The following is a 19,204-nucleotide window of genomic DNA, read 5'->3' on the forward strand; positions in this document are numbered from 1 at the left end:
GCCATATATTTCCAGGCCCTTCGGTCAACCAGCTGCAGTTTGGTAGAATACACTAAACACATTCTTGAGGTGGGCACAATTGCCTGTAGAACTGGATTCACATGTTATGTTATGTGAAATAAAACATCTCTATGTGGTCACCCCTATTTATACATTATTCAATGATCGGACAACGTTCTGAAAGTAAACATTCACACCTTATAAACATCCCCATTATATCGTGTGTCTCTATACTACTGTCTTACAACTGTTTAATAAAGACATGGGCCGAGAAATGCCCTGGTCAATAATCTAGTCTAAACTGAAGCTTTGGGCGCACACATTTTTTTTGCAATAAGCTTTGATGTTCAGGAATAATCTACTTTTAAACACTATTCTGAAACCTACATCATGTGCGGCCAGTTTTTACCAGAGCACTAATTGCACTGCAAACTTTAGTGATTTACAAACTATTTATCATATAGCTTTGAACATGTGCAACCACACATGCCTCAAGGATTTATGCTGCATCATTGCTATGCAACCACACATGTTCTCACAATAACTCTGTGCTGTATCAGACTATAGAGTTAGGAGTGTCATAAATGATGCTATTTGAGATGTCATCAGACACGTCATCAATTTTGTGATTCACCATTTCATATAATGTAATATGGGTGGTCATAAACAGTGCATAGGGGAGACACAAGTTATAATTAGCTTAGTAAACTGTAAATAGTGACTGGCAGTGTTTTGTTTTTTAAACATTAACTTGTATCTTATTTCAACACCTACTTATGACACCACTTTTATCTTTGTTTTTTTCAGTTTTTTCATACTAAGCTGTTTTTTAAAACGCACTAAGATCGTATTATCATACCTAACTATGTTATTCTCAGTATGTCTAACAACTGAATGTAATGTAAACTTGTAAGTCTTGTTCAGTGCTAGAATTGTAAATGTCTCACTCAGTGCAACTAAATGTGAAGTTCAGATTATTTATTAGGATAAAAAGTGCAGAGATTATTTGAGAGTGGCTTGAATATACCCATAAACAGAGTAGCTGTGTCAGGCTGTGCATTCCAACAAAACACGATGTAGATAACTGCAAAGAAATTGACATTTCAAATTTAACATAATAAAGAATTCACATGGTATTGCTAACATAACACTTATTGACAATGCTGGTTTCACCTACATCAAGGCTAACTTAAGTATCAAAATTAACCTCTTTGTGATGGGAGAACTTTGGAAATCATGTCCACATGGTATTCAGAAGGGCACATTTAGAGGAGCGTTGTTACCAAAGTAATGCATTATGATTTACAACTAATGCATTAAATGCATTTTACAAATCTAGACCAATGGCATTTTTTAAATTCTTGCATTAGTGATATAATTCATTTAAATTTACTGTGATTTTGTGTGTTCCCTGTTCACTTCACCTACATGCAACTATTAATTTGTGGCATATCTGAGAAAAATTGTTATTCTGCACATTGTTGTGCTTTCAATTAAAACCTTGCATGGATTCAGGTGACTGCAGTTAGTATCCTCTGTGAATTTTCACAACCAGCTTTAAAAGGAGAGGGAGCAGTACCTTAGACAAATGATGCTTACTAATAACATACTTGTCTGTGTATAATGTCTGCCTGATTTTCCTAATTAAACATATTGAATTATCAGGACACACCTAGTATTATGTGTTCGGTATTTTGCTTTAAAATAGAATGTCAAATGTGATATCTAGCAGGAAGGTTTGATCCCATGCCCAGACCCAATAGTAATAAATGAAACCCATTGTTCTGACTCTTGGTGCCAATATCTCTGACTCCCCAAATAAAGTTTGTGTAACAATCGTTTTAAAGTCTAAAACCATTGTACGTATTTTGCTTTGTCCATCAAACAGAAATAGTAAACAGGATCCACTAGACTGTTGCGTAAAAGGCTCCTCCTAAACCAGTTGAGCATTATTCTACTTATAGACTAAGGAATCCGTAGCCACAGAAGTTAACTAATTTTTTTTAAACTTATTTTTATTGCCATTTTCACATTTCTTATAATTTATTGGTGGATATGTACAATAACAAAATTACATTGCTTACTGTACAGAGGGCCAATAGCTGAAGTGGCCTAATTAACTGTCCAATTCTGTTGGCTGCAGTAGAAAAGAAAGCTGGGAATGAGACTTGAATAAAAAAACATAGGAAGAGAGCTGTCCAAAATATCCTCAGTGTTAATATATAACCTTCCAAACACTTTTATGTGTTTAATTAAAGAAAACCGCAATCCCTTACATACACCTTCTTTCCTAGAGGCCATCTCATTGGTATACATGGTGGTCAATTCACTTTTACAAAAAGTTAGATATTAGAGGGGACCAAATAGTTTGTTTACAGTCAACTGCCATGATTATTGGCATCTGATTCTATTGATGAAAATTCATTGACCACAACTAAGAGTAGCACAGTGTTAGAGTTTCTAACACAGTCTTTTACCTTATGAGGATCATTTACTGATTGACAGAATGTTTATGGCCATCATGCATTCTGGAAATGTGCAAACAAAAAAACACACAAACATTTCTGAGCAATTAGATGATTGTCAGGTGAAAATACACATTTGTACATTAACAACCCCTTCATTTCTTATAGACAAACATTATTACAATGCTTGGTTTTACACAAAACAGTGTGTTTTTAAGTGTATCAAATAATTGTACCTATTTTAAAAAAAAATAATAATAAATTGGCTGTCCGTCTTCAATGGTTGTTGATGTAGTAGGATTGAATGGAGTTAATCTACTAAACTGTCTCTAATATGATGCATTTGCGGAACTAAAGAAAACATATAGAAACAATAAGTCAATGCCTGGAGAAAAATATGGCTGATGAATACATACACTCAAATATTTTAACACTATTTCAAATTATTTCTGTTTGCAGCAAACACCATTTCACTGGCTGTGCATTCCTCAATTATAAGAAAATGGAAGAGGCATCTGTGAATATAAAGGAACTAGGTATGAATTTCCTTAAAATTATTAATTTTCTGTGTTTTTGCAGATTTGGCATTGTTGCTTGAATTCAGTATGTTATCTATCAATGCCCCTCTTTTAGGTCTTGAGCTCAGTGGATTTTTTGGTGGAGATACTTTGGGCCAGAACTCTAAATTTCCACCCATATTACTTCACAAAAATCCATCCTTCCTTGTCTTCTGGAGTTTCCAGTGCTTACGGAGTTCATCCCTTGTTCAGGTGTTTAAACTTGGGTGTGCAGGTGTAACAATGTGCTTATTGCTATGTATGTATCTGCCTTTATGTAGTTCTCAGCTTCATTTAGGTGTCTCTGCTTATTTCCATTTGAGTAGCACCATGGTGATAGAATGTGTGTTAGGATGGAGAGTCAGTTGCATCTGGCTCAAGCTGTTGGATGGATGAGACCTTTTACTTTCTACAATAAACTTTCTTCAAGCTTGTCCAGAGTCCTCCAGTGCCTCATTTTCTAAATTTTACTCTGGGGACGAGTGAAGGAAACCTTCTCTGCGTACTTAGAAGCGGGAAGTATGGTCTCAACATCTTTAGGAAATAAGAAGAAGTGATTCATCTTCAGAATTCCTTTTAAAGCACAGCTATTCCTGCTTCTTGGCTCTACATACCACGTAAGTTACTACTTGAACTATTTTTGAGAGATTTAGAGCATTCGCCACATGCCTCACCTTATTTATTGAAAAATTTTTTGGTTGGGAGGCCTCGATGTGGGCTCTTTCAAGTTACTCCTTTCCTTCTTGTTGGAAGCATTTGCCACTTTCCTCACCTTTTTGTGTAAGACGAGAGGTTGGGAGGTACGGCGCAGGCTCACAAGCTAGGAGTTAACTATCTCTCTGACTTCATTTGTGTCTCACGAGCCATAAGCCTCTTACATTTAAGGGCTAAGCTTTTTCCAGTTATTGACCAGCTGAGTGTAACTGTGCAGTGTTCTCAGCGTTTGGTTTAAGAAGCTTGCATGTTGGGTCTATACACCTCTGTACTACAGTGGACTTGATTTCGTACTTTTGAACTGTCAGTGATTTAAATGGTTCGAAGTGTGGAGGAAAATTCGTCCTGTTTCTGTTTTTAATTTTCGGCACTCTTTCTGATGACCTTTAGGAGTACCAGGAATAATATGGATAAGCTTGACAGGTTTTATTTTGTCACGTTATTGAAGTTTTGGTCTCAAGCGCTGTGGAAACTTTTTAACTATCTCCAGTTTTAAACGTCTCTTTTGAAATCTCACTAAGATGTTCCAGCGTTTACATGTATACATGTTTTGTTTTAAAACATTCAAACACACTTGCCTGGAACTTTGATCTGCCTTTGTTCTTGACTTGTGGGATCCTATTTTCTCAAACGCTGCTGTTTGAACACTCTAATCTCTGTGTTTGACATCATGACGTCACATTATGTCTCTACTTGACGTACGTGACGTGGCGGCCATCTTTAATACATTTCATGTCTGGAGTTCGAGACTTTCACACCGGAACGTCGTTATTAGAGTAGCATTTGTGAGTTACGAACTGCTTTATCAGCCTTTTTTATTTTTTATTCTATCTCTCGTTGACTGCATTTACACATATAGCACGAATATATGCTTTTATATGTTTGATTGTGTACCTCTAACCAATTTTGTGGTGGTTTCTTTCATTGATGGTATTTGCACACCGTACTACACTATGTTCTGAACAGTCCTTTCAAGTAATTATTTGCTGTGGTGTTGTGGTGATGCTTCTTGTTTAACCACCATCCCATTTTCCTTTCAAGGTATTTCCTTACCAGGAAATAGTTTTTTTTTTAGATTGTTGTTTATTATTATTGCCATACATTTATCAACGGTGGGCATCAGGGCACTAAGAATCTCCTTTAGAATGTGTTGTTTATATGAATCTTGCCTACTTTAAATCACTCTTTTACACTTTTAACATTATTTTGTTCCTATTTGGTGCATACAACAATGCAGAATGTAACTACTCCATCGTTTTTCCTATTGTCGCAGAAATGGAAAAAAGTATTTGAAAGATACTCCAAGGTGTGTGGAACTAATCTTAGTGCAGAAAGGAGAACGGCACTTCTTTTGCATTGTCTCGGTTCAGAGGGACAAGAAGTATTTGATAATTTACCGGAAATTGTTGATGAGTATGAAATGTGTATTTTGAAACTTGAAAGGCATTACTTGCCTAAGGTAAGCACAATCCTGGAGCGGTACCATTTTGGTCGCAGAAGCCAAAATGTTGGTGACTCTGTTGAGAATTATATTACTGCCCTAAGAAAATTAGGCTCCTCATGCAAGTTTGGTGCTTTGTTAGAAGAGAGTATAAGAGACCAATTTATGTTAGGTTGTAATGTACAAAAAAGTTAGGGATGATATTTGGCAAAAAGATGATCCTTCGTTAGAAGAAATGATAACCATTGCCAAACAAATTGAACATTTACAAAATTGTGTTGAAATCATCAGCAAACATGAAACAAAGAGTGATGTTGTGCATGAGGTAAAGACATCCTCAAAAGAAAAGCATGTAAAGTAAAATCAGAAATTAATGCGTCTCAAAGTTTTTAAAAATCACATTTTCAACCTAAGTGTTACAGATGTGGTAATCCAGGTCATCTCACTAAAGATATTAAATGTCCTGCATTGAAAGCTACATGTGCAAATTGTAAAAAAATCGAGCATTTCACTGCAGTTTGCAAAGCCAAGAAAAGTAAGACAAAAGTACATCAAATCTTTCTCCACATGTAGAATGATAGTGACTCTGATTCTGATTTAGACTGTGGACAAATAGTATCACAGGTTTCTGATAACAATAAGAAGGGTCCGTTTGATGAAGTGTTAGTTGAAGGTAGTGGAACTCGTGTGTTGTTTGATTCGGGGGCGAAAATTACCATTGTCTCTAGACATTTCTACATGCACTTCTTGAAAGAAAAGGAAAAATGTCAAGTGCTGACATCAAACCTTTTGCTTACGGTGGAAAACCCATAAAGCTTTTGGGATATTTTCATGGTTTGATTGAGTACAAAGGGAGGTACATCTCTGGGAAGGTCTACATTTCTCGTAAAGGTGATAGCATTCTAAACTGGTTTCACCAGAGGGATTTAGGTGTTATGTTAGATCCCAACAGTGATCCTCCCATATTATTGATTTTTTTTTTCGAGTAAATGAAATTGACACTCAAGACAGTGATGATCCTTATACTACAAATCTGGGAAGGACATTTCCCAATGTGTTCAGGAGTGAACTAGGATGCTTTCGTGACTATGTGCATAAAATTAAGCTAGTGTCTGGGGCTGTACCGGTAGCTAGTAAAATTTGTGGTGTTCCTTTATCTGTGAGAGATGAAATCTCAACTTGAAAAACTTAAGCCTGAAGGCATAATTGAGGAGGTAGAAGGGACACAATGGTTGGCGCCAATCGTCGCTGCACGGAAATCTGATGGTAGTCTTCGTTTATGCATAGATTTGAGGGAGCTCAATAAACAGGTTGTTGTGGATAGGTATCCACTTTTCAAAATATCTGATATGCTCATGCTTTTACAAGGAGCTGAGGTATTTTCAACAGTAGACCTAAAGTCTGTATATCATCAAATAAAATTAGATGAAGATTCTAAAGATTATAGGGGCATATTATCAAGGACAGCGTTAAAATTATCACCGGTTTAGCGGCAGAAAACTGCAGCTAAAGCGGCGAACATGGGCTTGATAATATGCCCTTGTGAATTCCAATAGAAGTCCATGTTAACACCAGAACATGGATTTCTATTGGAATTCTCAAGGGCATATTATCAAGCCCATTATCGCCGCTTTAGCTGCAGTTTTCTAACGCTGAACCGGCGAAAATTTTTAACGCCGTCCTTTATAATATGCCCCATAGTGCTCTTGTCACTCCATTCAGAACCTTCAGATTCATAAGGTTACCGTTTGGGTTGGTATCGGCAGCCTCAGTATTCCAAAGGGCTATAGAAAAGGTTTTAAAAGGACAACTTGGTGTCAAAATTTACCAAGATGACATTCTGATTTATGGGAAAGATGAGGAAGAACGTGGGGGCATATTATCAAGACAGGCGTTAAAATTATCGCCGCCTTAGCGGCAGTTTTCCAATTGAAGCCCATGTTAGATGTGAAGGACATCTAACCTGTGCTTCAATTGGAATTCCATGGAGCATATTATCAAGCCGATTATTGCCGTTTTAGCGGCAGTTTTCTGCCGCTAAAGCAGTGATAATTTTATCGCCTGTCTTGATAATATGCCCCATGATCTTAGACTTAAACAGGTGTTAGAAAAGTTTAATCAACACAATCTCACAGTCAGGATAGACAAGTGTAAATTTAGGAAATCCTATGTTGACTATCTTGATCACACCATGGGCCTCATGTAGGTAGCGAAATACCGGTCGGTAACGGCCGATTTTCGGTAAATATGCCGTTACCGACCGGTATTCAGACAAGTGAGATGTAGGAGTCCAAAAACCACTTTTCGGTAAATATGAGGCGGTAAATACCGATTCATAGTTACCGAATTCCAAAATACCGAATCAGAGTTACCGAATACATAATTAACGAATCGGTAAATATGAAGTGGTAAATATGAAGTGGTAAAAATTTAAAATGACATGTAGGAGCAGGCGGTAATTAAGAAATCCAGGAAAATCGGTAAATAAGAGTCGGTAATTAACACGGATTGAAAGCAGGTGGTAACCATCAACAATGCACATAAGCAATCCCAAAATGCAACAGCGTGGACAACATGGCCGCCATGTACGTCATTGCAAGGCGCCTACGTCTACAGGCAGCAGGACTGAGGGTGTGGCGACGGGAGGAACAAATCTACAGACAGCGCATCACACTATTACAGCTGACTGATGCAGAGATACATGAGAGGTACAGGCTACACCCCGAAACCATCATGGACCTGATAAGGGACCTGCACCCACTCCTGGACCAGCCAACAAGAAGGGCGCACGCCATACCACCACATGTGCAGGTGCTCTGCAGCCTACATCTACTGGCATCCGGCAGTTATCAGGTGGTGATAGCTGCGGTGGGTGGTGTATCCCAGAGTTGCCTGTCCCGTTTCTTCAGGAAGTTCCTGGATGCCATGATGCAGAGAATGCACCACTACATAAGCTTCCCAAACACACAGGCTGCACTGCAGAAAACAAAAACAGACTTTTATCACATGGCACAGTTCCCCCATGTCATCGGCTGTATTGATGGTACACACATCCCAATCTGTCCACCAGCTGATACAGAGCACATCTACAGGAACAGGAAGTCCACCCACTCCATCAATGTGCAGGTGATCTGTGATGCAGGGAACATCATCACAGATATTGTTGCAAAGTTTCCTGGGAGCACCCACGACTCTTACATCTTCCAGAATAGTGGGATCTACACACGACTGAGTGCCGGCGAATTCGGAGAGGGATACCTGCTGGGTAAGTAACAGTGACGCCCCTTGAAACCTGCAAATCAGAGTGTATAGAGGCATGTAACTGATGGTTCCCTCTTACTCATCCAGGCGACAGTGCATATGCATGCCGTTCATTCATCCTCACTCCCTACCTACACCCAGCAACCCAGAGTGAGAGACGATACAACGTGGCCCACAAAACAACACGCAATGTGGTGGAGCGCACGTTTGGACTACTGAAGAGCAGGTTCCGCTGCCTCCACAAGAGCGGAGGCGCACGCCAGTACAAACCCATCACCTGCTGCAAGATTATTGCCACTTGTGCAATGCTGCACAACCTTGCCACGAAAAAAGGTACAGATGTGGAACTAACATATTTTGAGGACAACGAGGATGAGTCAGGCCAGCCAGAGGGCAGCGCAGCTAGAGTGCCAACTGCAATCGATGGGAGAGAGAGACGGGCAGAGATCACATGCAACTATTTCTGAGTAAGTGAGGGGACACAGCGAGTTGTGAGAAGTCATGACGTAGTTTAATGTGGCACCACGCCATGAACACATGAACAGGCCAATCTGGCAATATACCATCTATACAAGGAGTATGTCCAGGGTTACGTCACCCAATGGGAAGTGGCTAAGCAGGGCCACATCAATGTTTGCGCATACACGCTGCAGTGGTGGATTGCACGGCCTGTGCATCCTCACTAGAGCCAACCCCAAGCCGCCTGCTGCTCCTGCGTGCTTCTGGGACGGGGGGTGTGATGCTGCTGCTGGTGTCGATGCGCTCCGCAGCATCCCCTGCAGCAGTTGTCGACGCCTGACTAGTCAATAGCACCCCTAGTGCACTTGTCACCTGCACCATCCCCCGAGACAGGTCGCTGCAGCACTGTGTTAGGCCCTCCTGCATCGTCACAGAGCGCCGGCAAAGTAGGGAAGTCGCAGTTGCCAGACGGTTGAGTGCCCTGCTGGTAGTGTCCCTTTTTTGGCGTTCCCGGCGCCGTGCTTCGATGTCAGCATCTAATTTGCTGCACAACTGCTGGATTGACTGGGACATGTCCCGAATGCCCGCAGCCATGCCGCCAATGTTTGTGTCCATGTTGACTAAGCTTGTCTTCATCACCCGCATGTGCCTCTGGACTGACATAACTGCCTTTGATTGCAGGCGCTGTTGCTTCAACATTTGGCCCTCGAGCCCCAAGAAGACACCATGGCCGTCAGTGGGTGCTGGTGGACTCTGGACACGCGACCTGCGGCGCCCTCTTGCTCCCGTCTGTGCTGCCTGTGAGGTGTGGGGCACAGTGGGATGGCTCCCTTCCTGGTGCCCGGTGCGGTCTTCTGGGCCCATGCTGTCGTCTGACGAGGTGTCGAAGGCTCGTAGCCTGGCTGCTGGACGCCTCCTCATTCTCACACCTGCAAGCGGAGATGTGGCCGGTGATTCGAACATGAGTGGCGATGCTGGCTGTGGTTGTGGTGATGCTGGCTCTCGGTGAGGTGATGCTGGCTCTGTGTGCGGCGAGGCTGGCTGTGTTGGTGGTGCGGCTGCCAGTGGGCCTGCTCCCTGGTCTGAACTCGTGCTGGCTAGAGGTGATTTTTGTGGCAGGTGTGCCGTCTCCCCTGCAGCATGCCCTGTACTGCATGATGTCACATCTGTGGACAGAAAAACAACATTGGCTCAGTGTCCCCGAAGGGCTGCATTGCAAGCGTCACAATAAATCATTTCACATTCCAATCTGTCCTCTGTCTCCTTGTGCCTCGAGTGCGTGACATGCCCTGTTGCCCTGTGACATTTACGTCATGGTTAGTGTTGCCCTGACTGCATCTCCCGGAATGCATTGCCTGTCTGCACTGACACGTGTGGACTGCAGTGTGATTCTCGTTTCACAATGGGGGATGTGGGATAGGGGTAGGGGGGGCTACATTGCTGTGCTTTCGTCTTACCTTGGTGTGTTGCGGCTCTGGCAGAGCTGTCGGCGTCCCCAAGACCCACGACGCTCTCTTGCTCGATTGTGGCCGCCACCAGCTCCTCCAGTTCGGTGAGGGCAGGTGCCCTGTTGGTTCCACCTCCGGTCTGGCTGGCCTCCTTCTGGATGTCGCCCATCTTCCTCTTGGTCACAATCCTCAGGTCATACCAGCGCTTTTTGAGGACCTCAATGTCCCTGTGGGTCACTCCCACAGCATTGACCTGCGCCTGGATGGCCAGCCATATGTTGCGCTTTTCGGCCTCAGGCACTTGCAGGGATTGCCTCCCAAACAGCTTCTGGTGCTGCTTCACCACCTCCTCCACCAGCACCTGGAGTTCCTTGGGGCTGAATTTGAGCTTCCTCCTCCTTTCCCCTCCGTCTTTCTGTGTTCTCTGGCTGGACATGCTGTTCGTTTCCCGCTCGCACATGCAACTGCTCCCTGCCTCTCCTCTGCACTCCAAGCCTCTCCAGGGTCGGCTAATTATGTACACCTGCCTGGGTGTGGCCACGTCGGCTAATTATGTACACCTGCCTGGGTGTGGGCAGTTCCTGGTTGGGTGGGCTGTCGTTGCACAGGATTAGCTGTTTCGTCAAGTCATGTGATGTTATTTACCGAATCCGTACATACCGATTCGGTATTTTCCGATTCGGTGGATACCACCTCGGTCTTTTCCGAATCGGTAGATACCACCTCGGTATTTTCCGATTCGGTAATTATCACCTCGGTATTTTCCGATTCGGTGAATTCCGATTCGTATTTACCGAATGTTACCGAATCGGTAACTGTTACCGAATTTTTACCTACATATAACTTACCGATTCTAATTTACCGATTCGGTACGGCTCGGTATTTAAGAACCGGTAAAATTTATTTACCTACATGAGGCCCCATATCTGGTAAGGGTGTAGAACCTAAGTGTGATTTGATTGAGACCATACAAAAATTAGTCTCACCAACAGATAAAGAGGAGCTTATGAAATTTCTTGGTATGGCTGAGTATTACAGCAAACTTGTCAAGGGTTTTGCGGGAAAGAGCGTTAGTATGCGGACCTTGCTGTGAAAAGGTGTAGAGTTCATCTGGTCAGAAGAATGTGAAGCTGAATTTAATGAAGTGAAACAATTACTTAAGAAATCCCCCATGTTGAGGAGTTTTGATCCCTCTTTGAAGTCTGTACTTATCACTGATGCCAGCATGAAGGGGCTTGGGGCCGTTTTGCAGCAAGAGAATGGTAACACCGTTAATGTTATTCTGTTCCTCTCTAGGAGTCTCAGAGGGGCAGAATTACAGTATTCAGAAACTCAAAAATCTCCTTTGTTGTACCAAGTTTATTGTGCATACAGACCACAAACCTCTGTGAGAAGTATTTAATAAAAAAGGAATCAATGCAATATCGAGCAGAATTTCCAGATGGGTCGTGGCTCTTCATGTTATAATTTTAATGTTGAGTGTTTGCCTGGAGCATGCAACTGCATTGCTGACGCACTTTCTAGACTTGTACCTTCCATTGAGGACAATTTGGGGTATGAGGAACAAGAACTGAGTAAATGGGTGTGTAACATTGAAAATGATGGCATGAAAGAAAGCAGGTGTCGTGAGGAGTGTGGATCTCATGAAGAATTATTAGAACTTTCTTCTGTGATCGAGGAAGGGTGAAATAAGAAAATCCAAGGCAACTCCGAAAAGTATTGGAATGTAAGACATGAGTTGTCGGAGTCTCGTGGTTTGATGTTTCGAGGAACTAGACTGATTCCCTCATCCTACTTCGCAGTGAGTTGCTTGAGTTAGCCCATCAAGGGCATCAAGGGGTGTCAAAAACTAAAGAAAGGTTAAGACTCAATTACTGGTGGGCAGGGATGGATTTACAAGTTGAACGTTTAGTTAGAGAATGCATACCATGTACGTTGAGTGAAAAATGTCTTTAATCCAGGGTACAACCCATGGTCATCAGAGAATGCCCCAAAGGACCTCGGGAGGAGTTAGCATTAGAAATGTTGGGTCCCATACAAAGTAAGGATTGTGAGTGTTATGTACTTGTCCTCATAGACATGTACTCCAGGTGGTCAGAAATAAAGATCACAAGGAGCATTGACACTAAACATGTCATTACTTTTCTTAAAGAGGTTTTTTACATGAGAAGGTCTACCTGGTTTCCTATTAACGGATAATGGGGTTCAATTTGTTTCTAATGACATAGAAGCATTCTTTCAAGGGTATTCCATCAATCGGAAATGCTGTTCACTTTATCATCCCGAGACGAATGGTATGGTGGAACACTTTAACCGCGTCCTTAAAGAGACTATTGCCATGGCCAAACAAAACAATTTAGACTGGAAAGAAGAGATTAATAAAAAGGTGGAGATGGAGAATTTCTCCTCATGCAACTACTGGTTGTACACCCTTTGAATTGTTCAAAGAAAGACATCCCAACACTCTCATAGCACCTTATTGGGTACATTATGTTGAATCAAAGAAAGGAGGATGTCATCACCTGGTGAATGGAAGGAGAAAGAGGCAGAAAAAAGTGGTGCACGGAAACAAAGTTATGATGCAAGGAAAGCAGTCAAGACCACTCTTGTGAATGTAGAGGATTTCGTCATGATCAGGGCACCCTTTGGGCGTAAAGCTTCAGGTTTGTTCCAAAGACCACACAGAGCTGTCAAGCTTTTAACTAATGCAATAAAAACTGAAGATTCTAGTGTTTGGAATTTCAATAGAGTGGTAGTTGTCAAGAACAGTTCCTTTTTCAGCAATGGGCATACCAGGCAATCAACTGATTCAACCTCTTGTCCCACTACATGTCCAACTGCTCTACAAGGTGGAAGAAGAGCAAGAAAACAACCTTCAAGGTTCAAATGCTTTGTCATGAAATGATAATGGTATGTTCTACTCTTGTATACCTGTATTGGTTTTCATTGTTTCTTTTAGGTACTCAGTTTTGTTTAGTTATCTCACTGTTTTCCTCTGTGTTATATAGAGGGAAGGTGTATAACAATGTGCTTATTGCTATGTATGTATCTCCCTTTATGTAGCTCTCAGCATCATTTAGGTGTGTCTGCTTATTTCCATTTGAGTAGCACCATGGTGATAGAATGTAGTGTTAGGTATGAGAGTCAGTTGCATCTGGCTCAAGCTGTTGGTTGGATGAGACCTTTACTCTCTATAATAAACTTTGTTCAAGCTTATCCAGAGTCCTCCAGTGCCTCATTTACTTAATTTTACTGAAAGTTTTAGGAGATGGACATCTGTGCCAACTCCATCACCCCTGATCCACCATGTAGTAGCATACTTAGCCATTCGCTGCTTATGGAAACCTGGCATTGTGCTGTGAGGGTTCCACATGCAGGGCTGTGTGGAACAGCAGTTGGAGATGGATGGCACTGCTACCTGCAGCTCACTGTGATAAGCTATTAAACAGCTTAATTGTCCTTACCTTCAGTCTCCATCATTGAAGCACCACAGGTTTTGTTGCCGACGAGTTGTGGGTGAGCTGCTGACACATACCCACTGCTCATTGAAGAAGTGTTTCCTGTACATGTAATATGCCTTGGGGGTGGCTAAACCTAAGGTACTGTACATGGATATGTGTGTAGTTGTGCATGGGGGATGGATGAGTTGTTAATAACAGCACTCTCCCTGCTTTTTAAGTCATGTGTGGGCACTTATGCGTGGTGCAGACTTGGAACGCAACCATCAATCTCTGAAATGCAGAGCAGGTCAAGCAGATGAGACTCATGCATAAGCTTGAAATGTAGCGTCAAGAAGCATAGACGTGGAGTGGCCATTTTGTAAAAACAATCAGAGAGAACGGAGGAACACAACGATGCTGAGTGCAAGAGGCATGCACTTAGTTGAGACACAGCATCACTTAGTCGCAGAGTATCCTACATTTTGTAAGGTATATCACAGCCTGTGTTAGATGTTTTGAATGTCAGTGTGTCCTGGGAGGCGGAGGGGAGAGCCCCCAAGATGAGAGTGGTATCACTGATGCACACAGCTTAGTCTTGTACTGGGGTGTTGGCTGATTTTCCACTTGCTGACATGAATACCATGCAGGAACTCCAGTATTCTAGCAGCTAATATTAAAAAGGGGAATGGCATCGTTGACAAGCACAGTGCATCTCACTTAATTTCAGGCACAGGTTTACTGCATGCTCAGCATATTTCAAGAAATTGTTTTGTTGCAGATAGGCTCAGCACAATTCATGTTACCATTGGAGATGGTGTGCTTTGCCATCTGGAATTAACAAAATATAGCCCTGTAACTTTCTTTCATAACACGTTGGAACACTTTTCCTGTTGTGTTTAATACGTCCAAATGCTGACGTGCAGTCCAATCCCCACATTTGTTTTCCATTTTATTACTACCATTGGGAACATCCTTATATTTTTCACCGATTCCATTAGCAGTGCAAATGTTAGCTTATGTCTGCACTACACCACTGAGTCAATATGTGTGTTTGACCAGCAGATATTTAATTACTTACAATACAGTGCGTAACTTGTCTCTAAGAGAAGGGTTTGGGGTGATCTAGTGCATATTTATTTGATTGAGAATTGCACAATATTTTTTGCTGTTGGTAATTAACTCAGTTTGAAAATCCAGTGCTTAGGAAAATGCTAGCTCTATGCCCTACCCCATTTCCTAAAACATCAGGTGATCCACATTAGGCATATATTGGTGCAATTGATACTCTACACTTTTGGCCAGAAAGAAAAAAAAACCTTTTGCTCCACACAGTAGGCTTTGAGGGCATGGCTATTTTGAAACTTTTACCCAATGTTGAAGTACTGGAAGGGGAAGAAGAATTGGATGAATACCGGGAGATGGGGAAGAAATTACAGGATAGCTTTAAAGTCCGATCAACCTTAGTGGTTGTTAAGCATAAATTCTTGAAAAGAGTCCAGCAGGCAGGAGAAGATTCAGATACGTACATAACAGCACTCAGTAGGCTGGTGGCTGAATGCCAATTTGAAAATGTTGCTGATCAGCTGGTGCAGGATCAATTTATTGGTCACTGCAGTGATGAAACCATAAAATAAAAATTCTTGTTCATGGGAAATTCGTCTTGAGAAGCAACAATCAAAATGGCTAAAAGTATATACACCTGGGGGCGTGGCTGAGAGCGCGAACATAGCAGATGCTTGAAGTGGGAGCTCCGTACCGGCCTAAAAGATATCCTGCCTTTCTCTGGGAGTTGGCTGACCTCGCAGCTCCGAGGGAGAGTATTACGGCTGGCACAACCACAGTGAAAAGAATGGGGTAAAGCTTGACCCCTTCCGAGATAGGTGAGATAGGAAGAATCAGCGTGGACGCCCTAGGCTGGGTGCTCAAGGAAGGACCTGTGCATCCTGCTGAGGGTAGTCCGTGGCTGCGGTGACAGCTGTGGGCCCTGTAAAATTGGAACTTGACCCACGAGGCCCCGTTGTTAAAGGGACCGAGGCAGACGCAGTTGCGGGCCCAAACAGAGATGAACGGCTTCTGAGGTTGGGCAGCATTGGTGCCAGAGTGGTGCATCGGCAGTGAGTGCACCAAGCCCGGAGCCAGGGAGGAGTGCTCAGAGGAGCCATTATCCTGAATTGCCGGACTGCCGACCTGGTGCTCAAATCAGCCTGGGAGGTGAGAAGAGATTCAAAGCCTGGGGCACAGAGGAAATAGAAAAAGGAACACCTCTGGGCCAGGGAGAATTGGGCTGGAGACGAGATCTGCACAGGGAGTTGCGTTCATTGTCGGGCACAGGACTAACTGAGAAACACACCTTAGCCCGGAGGAAATTAAAACGTGGGACTGTAGTGCCTAGCTGTGGGCAAGAATCCGGTGGGACCAATTGCACGGGTGATGGCAGAGCTGGCGTAGAAGCACTGTGGAGGCCATTTGAACCTCCTTGACTGCACTAGGGTCCGAAGGGCAGGAGATCTGCTCCACAGGAGAATTCGCTGGGCCTCAGTTGGCAGCAAGCAAAAAGGGCCCAGAATTAAGGGTGCAACCAAGAGACAGCTGCAGCCTGGCGAGGAGGTGGGGTCTAATTCCACCTGTGGTGGTGGATGCGGACTCAGTTGAATTAAAGTACATGCCAAACCAGCCCTATTGAAACCGGTAGCCCGGACAGAGCTAGGAGTAAATCGAACACGGAGACCTGCTTGCAGGCTCCCCTAGAGACTATTGGCGCGAAAGGCACTAATGGAGCTGTTGATCAGTTACCCGGGGCCAAGTCCACTTTGCAGCACGGCCCTGTCCTCCAGAATGCCAAGACGCACAGACAGAAAGCTAAATCAGGGGGTATGCAGCCCAACATGAGAGAGTCCTCCCCACTGCCCACAGAGAAAGACAGGGGTGAGCCTACCAATACAGAGGCCTCGCTCCATTTACACCTGGACAAAGTATTGGTGGCAATAGCTGACACTAAAGCAGCCCTGCAGCAGGATATCAGAACAGTTTCAGTGGGCTTGGGGCTCCTACAGGCTGAACACCATAAACTTTCAGACAGAGTGAAAGAGGTGGAGGAAGTAGTGGCAGAGCTCCACCCGGAGCACAAGCAAGTAGCTGCACGACTGGAAGAACTCTCATCTAGGGTAACAGTACAAGAGCAATGAGTGCAGGAAGCTGAAGGGCATAATAGACTCAGCAATATAAGAGTGATAGGGATCTCGGAGCGCACGGGAGGGTTGGACATGCTGGCATTCCTGGAAGACTGGCTAAGAACCAAAACGGGCCCAGAATGCCTCTCCAAATTCTTCACGCTGGAATGGGCACATCCAGTCCCTGCACGCCTCCCAGCACCGGGGAGGCCTCTCTGACCAGTGGTGGCCAGACTTCTCCACTACCGGGATCAGGATACCATCCTACAGCAGGCCAGGGCGCACGGCCCCCTATGCCTTGAACAATAGCAAAATGTTGGTGTTACTTGATTTTGCAGCTAAGGTGCAGGCACAGTGTGAATCTTTCATAGAGGCCAAGAGTGCCCTCCGGGAGGCAGGGCTGCAATACTTGTATCTTTCCAGTGGAACTCTGAATCATCCTGGATGGAGCCACCCATTTCTACAACTCCCAAGAAGACACTTGGACCTGGCTAGAGGCATAGAACAAATCCTTAATCTGGTCCCCGCAGGATGAAATGAGCCGCCAGGAAAAGACAGCATCGAGCGAAGAAAACCACCCATCTGCAGAGACCTACAATATCTCAAACACAGCAGGACAGGAAAGCAGCCCTGCAAGCCATAAAACAGATCATGTCACCACAAAAATCTGACAGACTGGAAGATACGTCTTCTGAGCCAAGGGACCTAACGGACTCAATCACAACACAGGAAATGAAGCTGGGATGCTGAAAGTAACCCCCCTCACAGTGGATGACATTATATGAAGGCTCAGAATTTGGGTGGACACACAGAAGGGTGGGCCAAATGGAGGGGAGCACAGGATCTCATCTTCCAGAGTTCATTGGTCAACCCTTCAATTCACATCCTAGGCTGGGATGAATCCAATGTCCTAGAGCTAACTTGACTCACCCCCCACCAGAGTGGTGCTGGAGAAGCTGAGGGTGATGTTCTCACTGTAATGAGGTTGTTTTATCACAGGTTTCGATGGCCGGCCGTTGCCAGGCTGCTCTTGGGATGTGGAGTTAATTTTGATGATAACGACCATGGGGTCCTCTACATATAATCTTGAAGCGTGGTCGGGTCACGTCAGAAGATGGAGAGGGGTGGGTGAAGTAGCAATGTAGGTCTCTTACAGCTACGATTACCAAGAAGGCCACAATAGAAGAGGTCCAACTATTATCTTGGAATATTCAGGGTATGGGCTCCCCCGCCAAACGCTATAATATTTTTAATTGTATATGGCAAAGAGGACCTTAGATAGTAATGCTGTAGGAAACACATCTAACGGCTGAGGAAGCCTCCAGATTCTGCCACAGATGGCGGGATCTATTGTTTGCTATCACATACTCAGGATTTTCACGTGGGGCCCTAGTGTGGATAACGCAAAGTACTCCCTTTCCTACAACCCATACAATTATTGACTCTGAAGGGCGATATGTTATGGTGAAGGGATTGATGGGCAGGGAGGTGACACTAGGAAGCATCTCTATGCCCCGAACCAGGACCAGATGCAATTCCTACAATAACTCTCCAAGCCCATATCAGAAGTGGTGGCAGGTGATTTAGTCCTGGGGTTGATTACAACTGCCTTGCAGATATAGACCTGGATAGAGCTAGCTCCCTATTATCTGGTACTGCAGCAGCCATGACATCTAAAGTTTTCTGAGATGGGATGAATGGGTGGGAATTATTAGACATTTGGCGACTACATAATGAACACAACGGGAATGCTTATTTTTCTTCCCGCTATATGGTCTACATACTAGACTTGACAACACAACACAACACAAATTCACTAGATAGCTGGCTAGGAACGGACGATGAGGCCTAGAGACAATTATCAAACACCAAGAACAAACATAATGAAGCCTTGGAACACTTGCGGCTATTAGATCTCGGAACTTATCAGGAGAGACAACACGTGGAATGGGGAAGCAGTGGGAGATTACAAGCATGGTTGATCAAGCCGGAAGAAAGAGGCACCCCCATCTCCAGCATTCGGGCAAATGATGGTCAAACGGTCTTCTCATGAACAACACGTTTAGGGAATACTATGCAACCCTGTATGGGAAGCCTGAGGAAGTACCCAAACAATTGCTGAGCGAGTACTTATAGGACTTACAGCTTAATGGGGTAGACCAGTTTGTATGGAAATGCTTGCGGGAGGCAATCTTTACTCAGGAAAAAGCCTGGTGATTAAAGAGATGACCAGAAGGAAGACTTCAGAA

At 43.7% G+C, this 19,204-nt stretch overlaps 1 protein-coding gene across 1 annotated transcript in view; it reads left to right on the forward strand.

The window, feature by feature from the left end:
- The window catches only part of ABCB5 (ATP binding cassette subfamily B member 5), an 837,677-nt gene that overhangs the window by 175,795 nt on the left and 642,678 nt on the right, over nt 1-19,204 (forward strand). Inside the window, exon 2 of the mRNA XM_085630938.1 lies at nt 2,925-3,001. Coding sequence (XP_085487064.1) covers nt 2,925-3,001 — 77 coding nt within the window. The remainder of the gene's footprint in view (nt 1-2,924; nt 3,002-19,204) is intronic.

This window comes from Triturus cristatus, chromosome 10 (genome assembly GCF_964204655.1).
Source record: "Triturus cristatus chromosome 10, aTriCri1.1, whole genome shotgun sequence".
Taxonomy (NCBI): domain Eukaryota; kingdom Metazoa; phylum Chordata; class Amphibia; order Caudata; family Salamandridae; genus Triturus; species Triturus cristatus.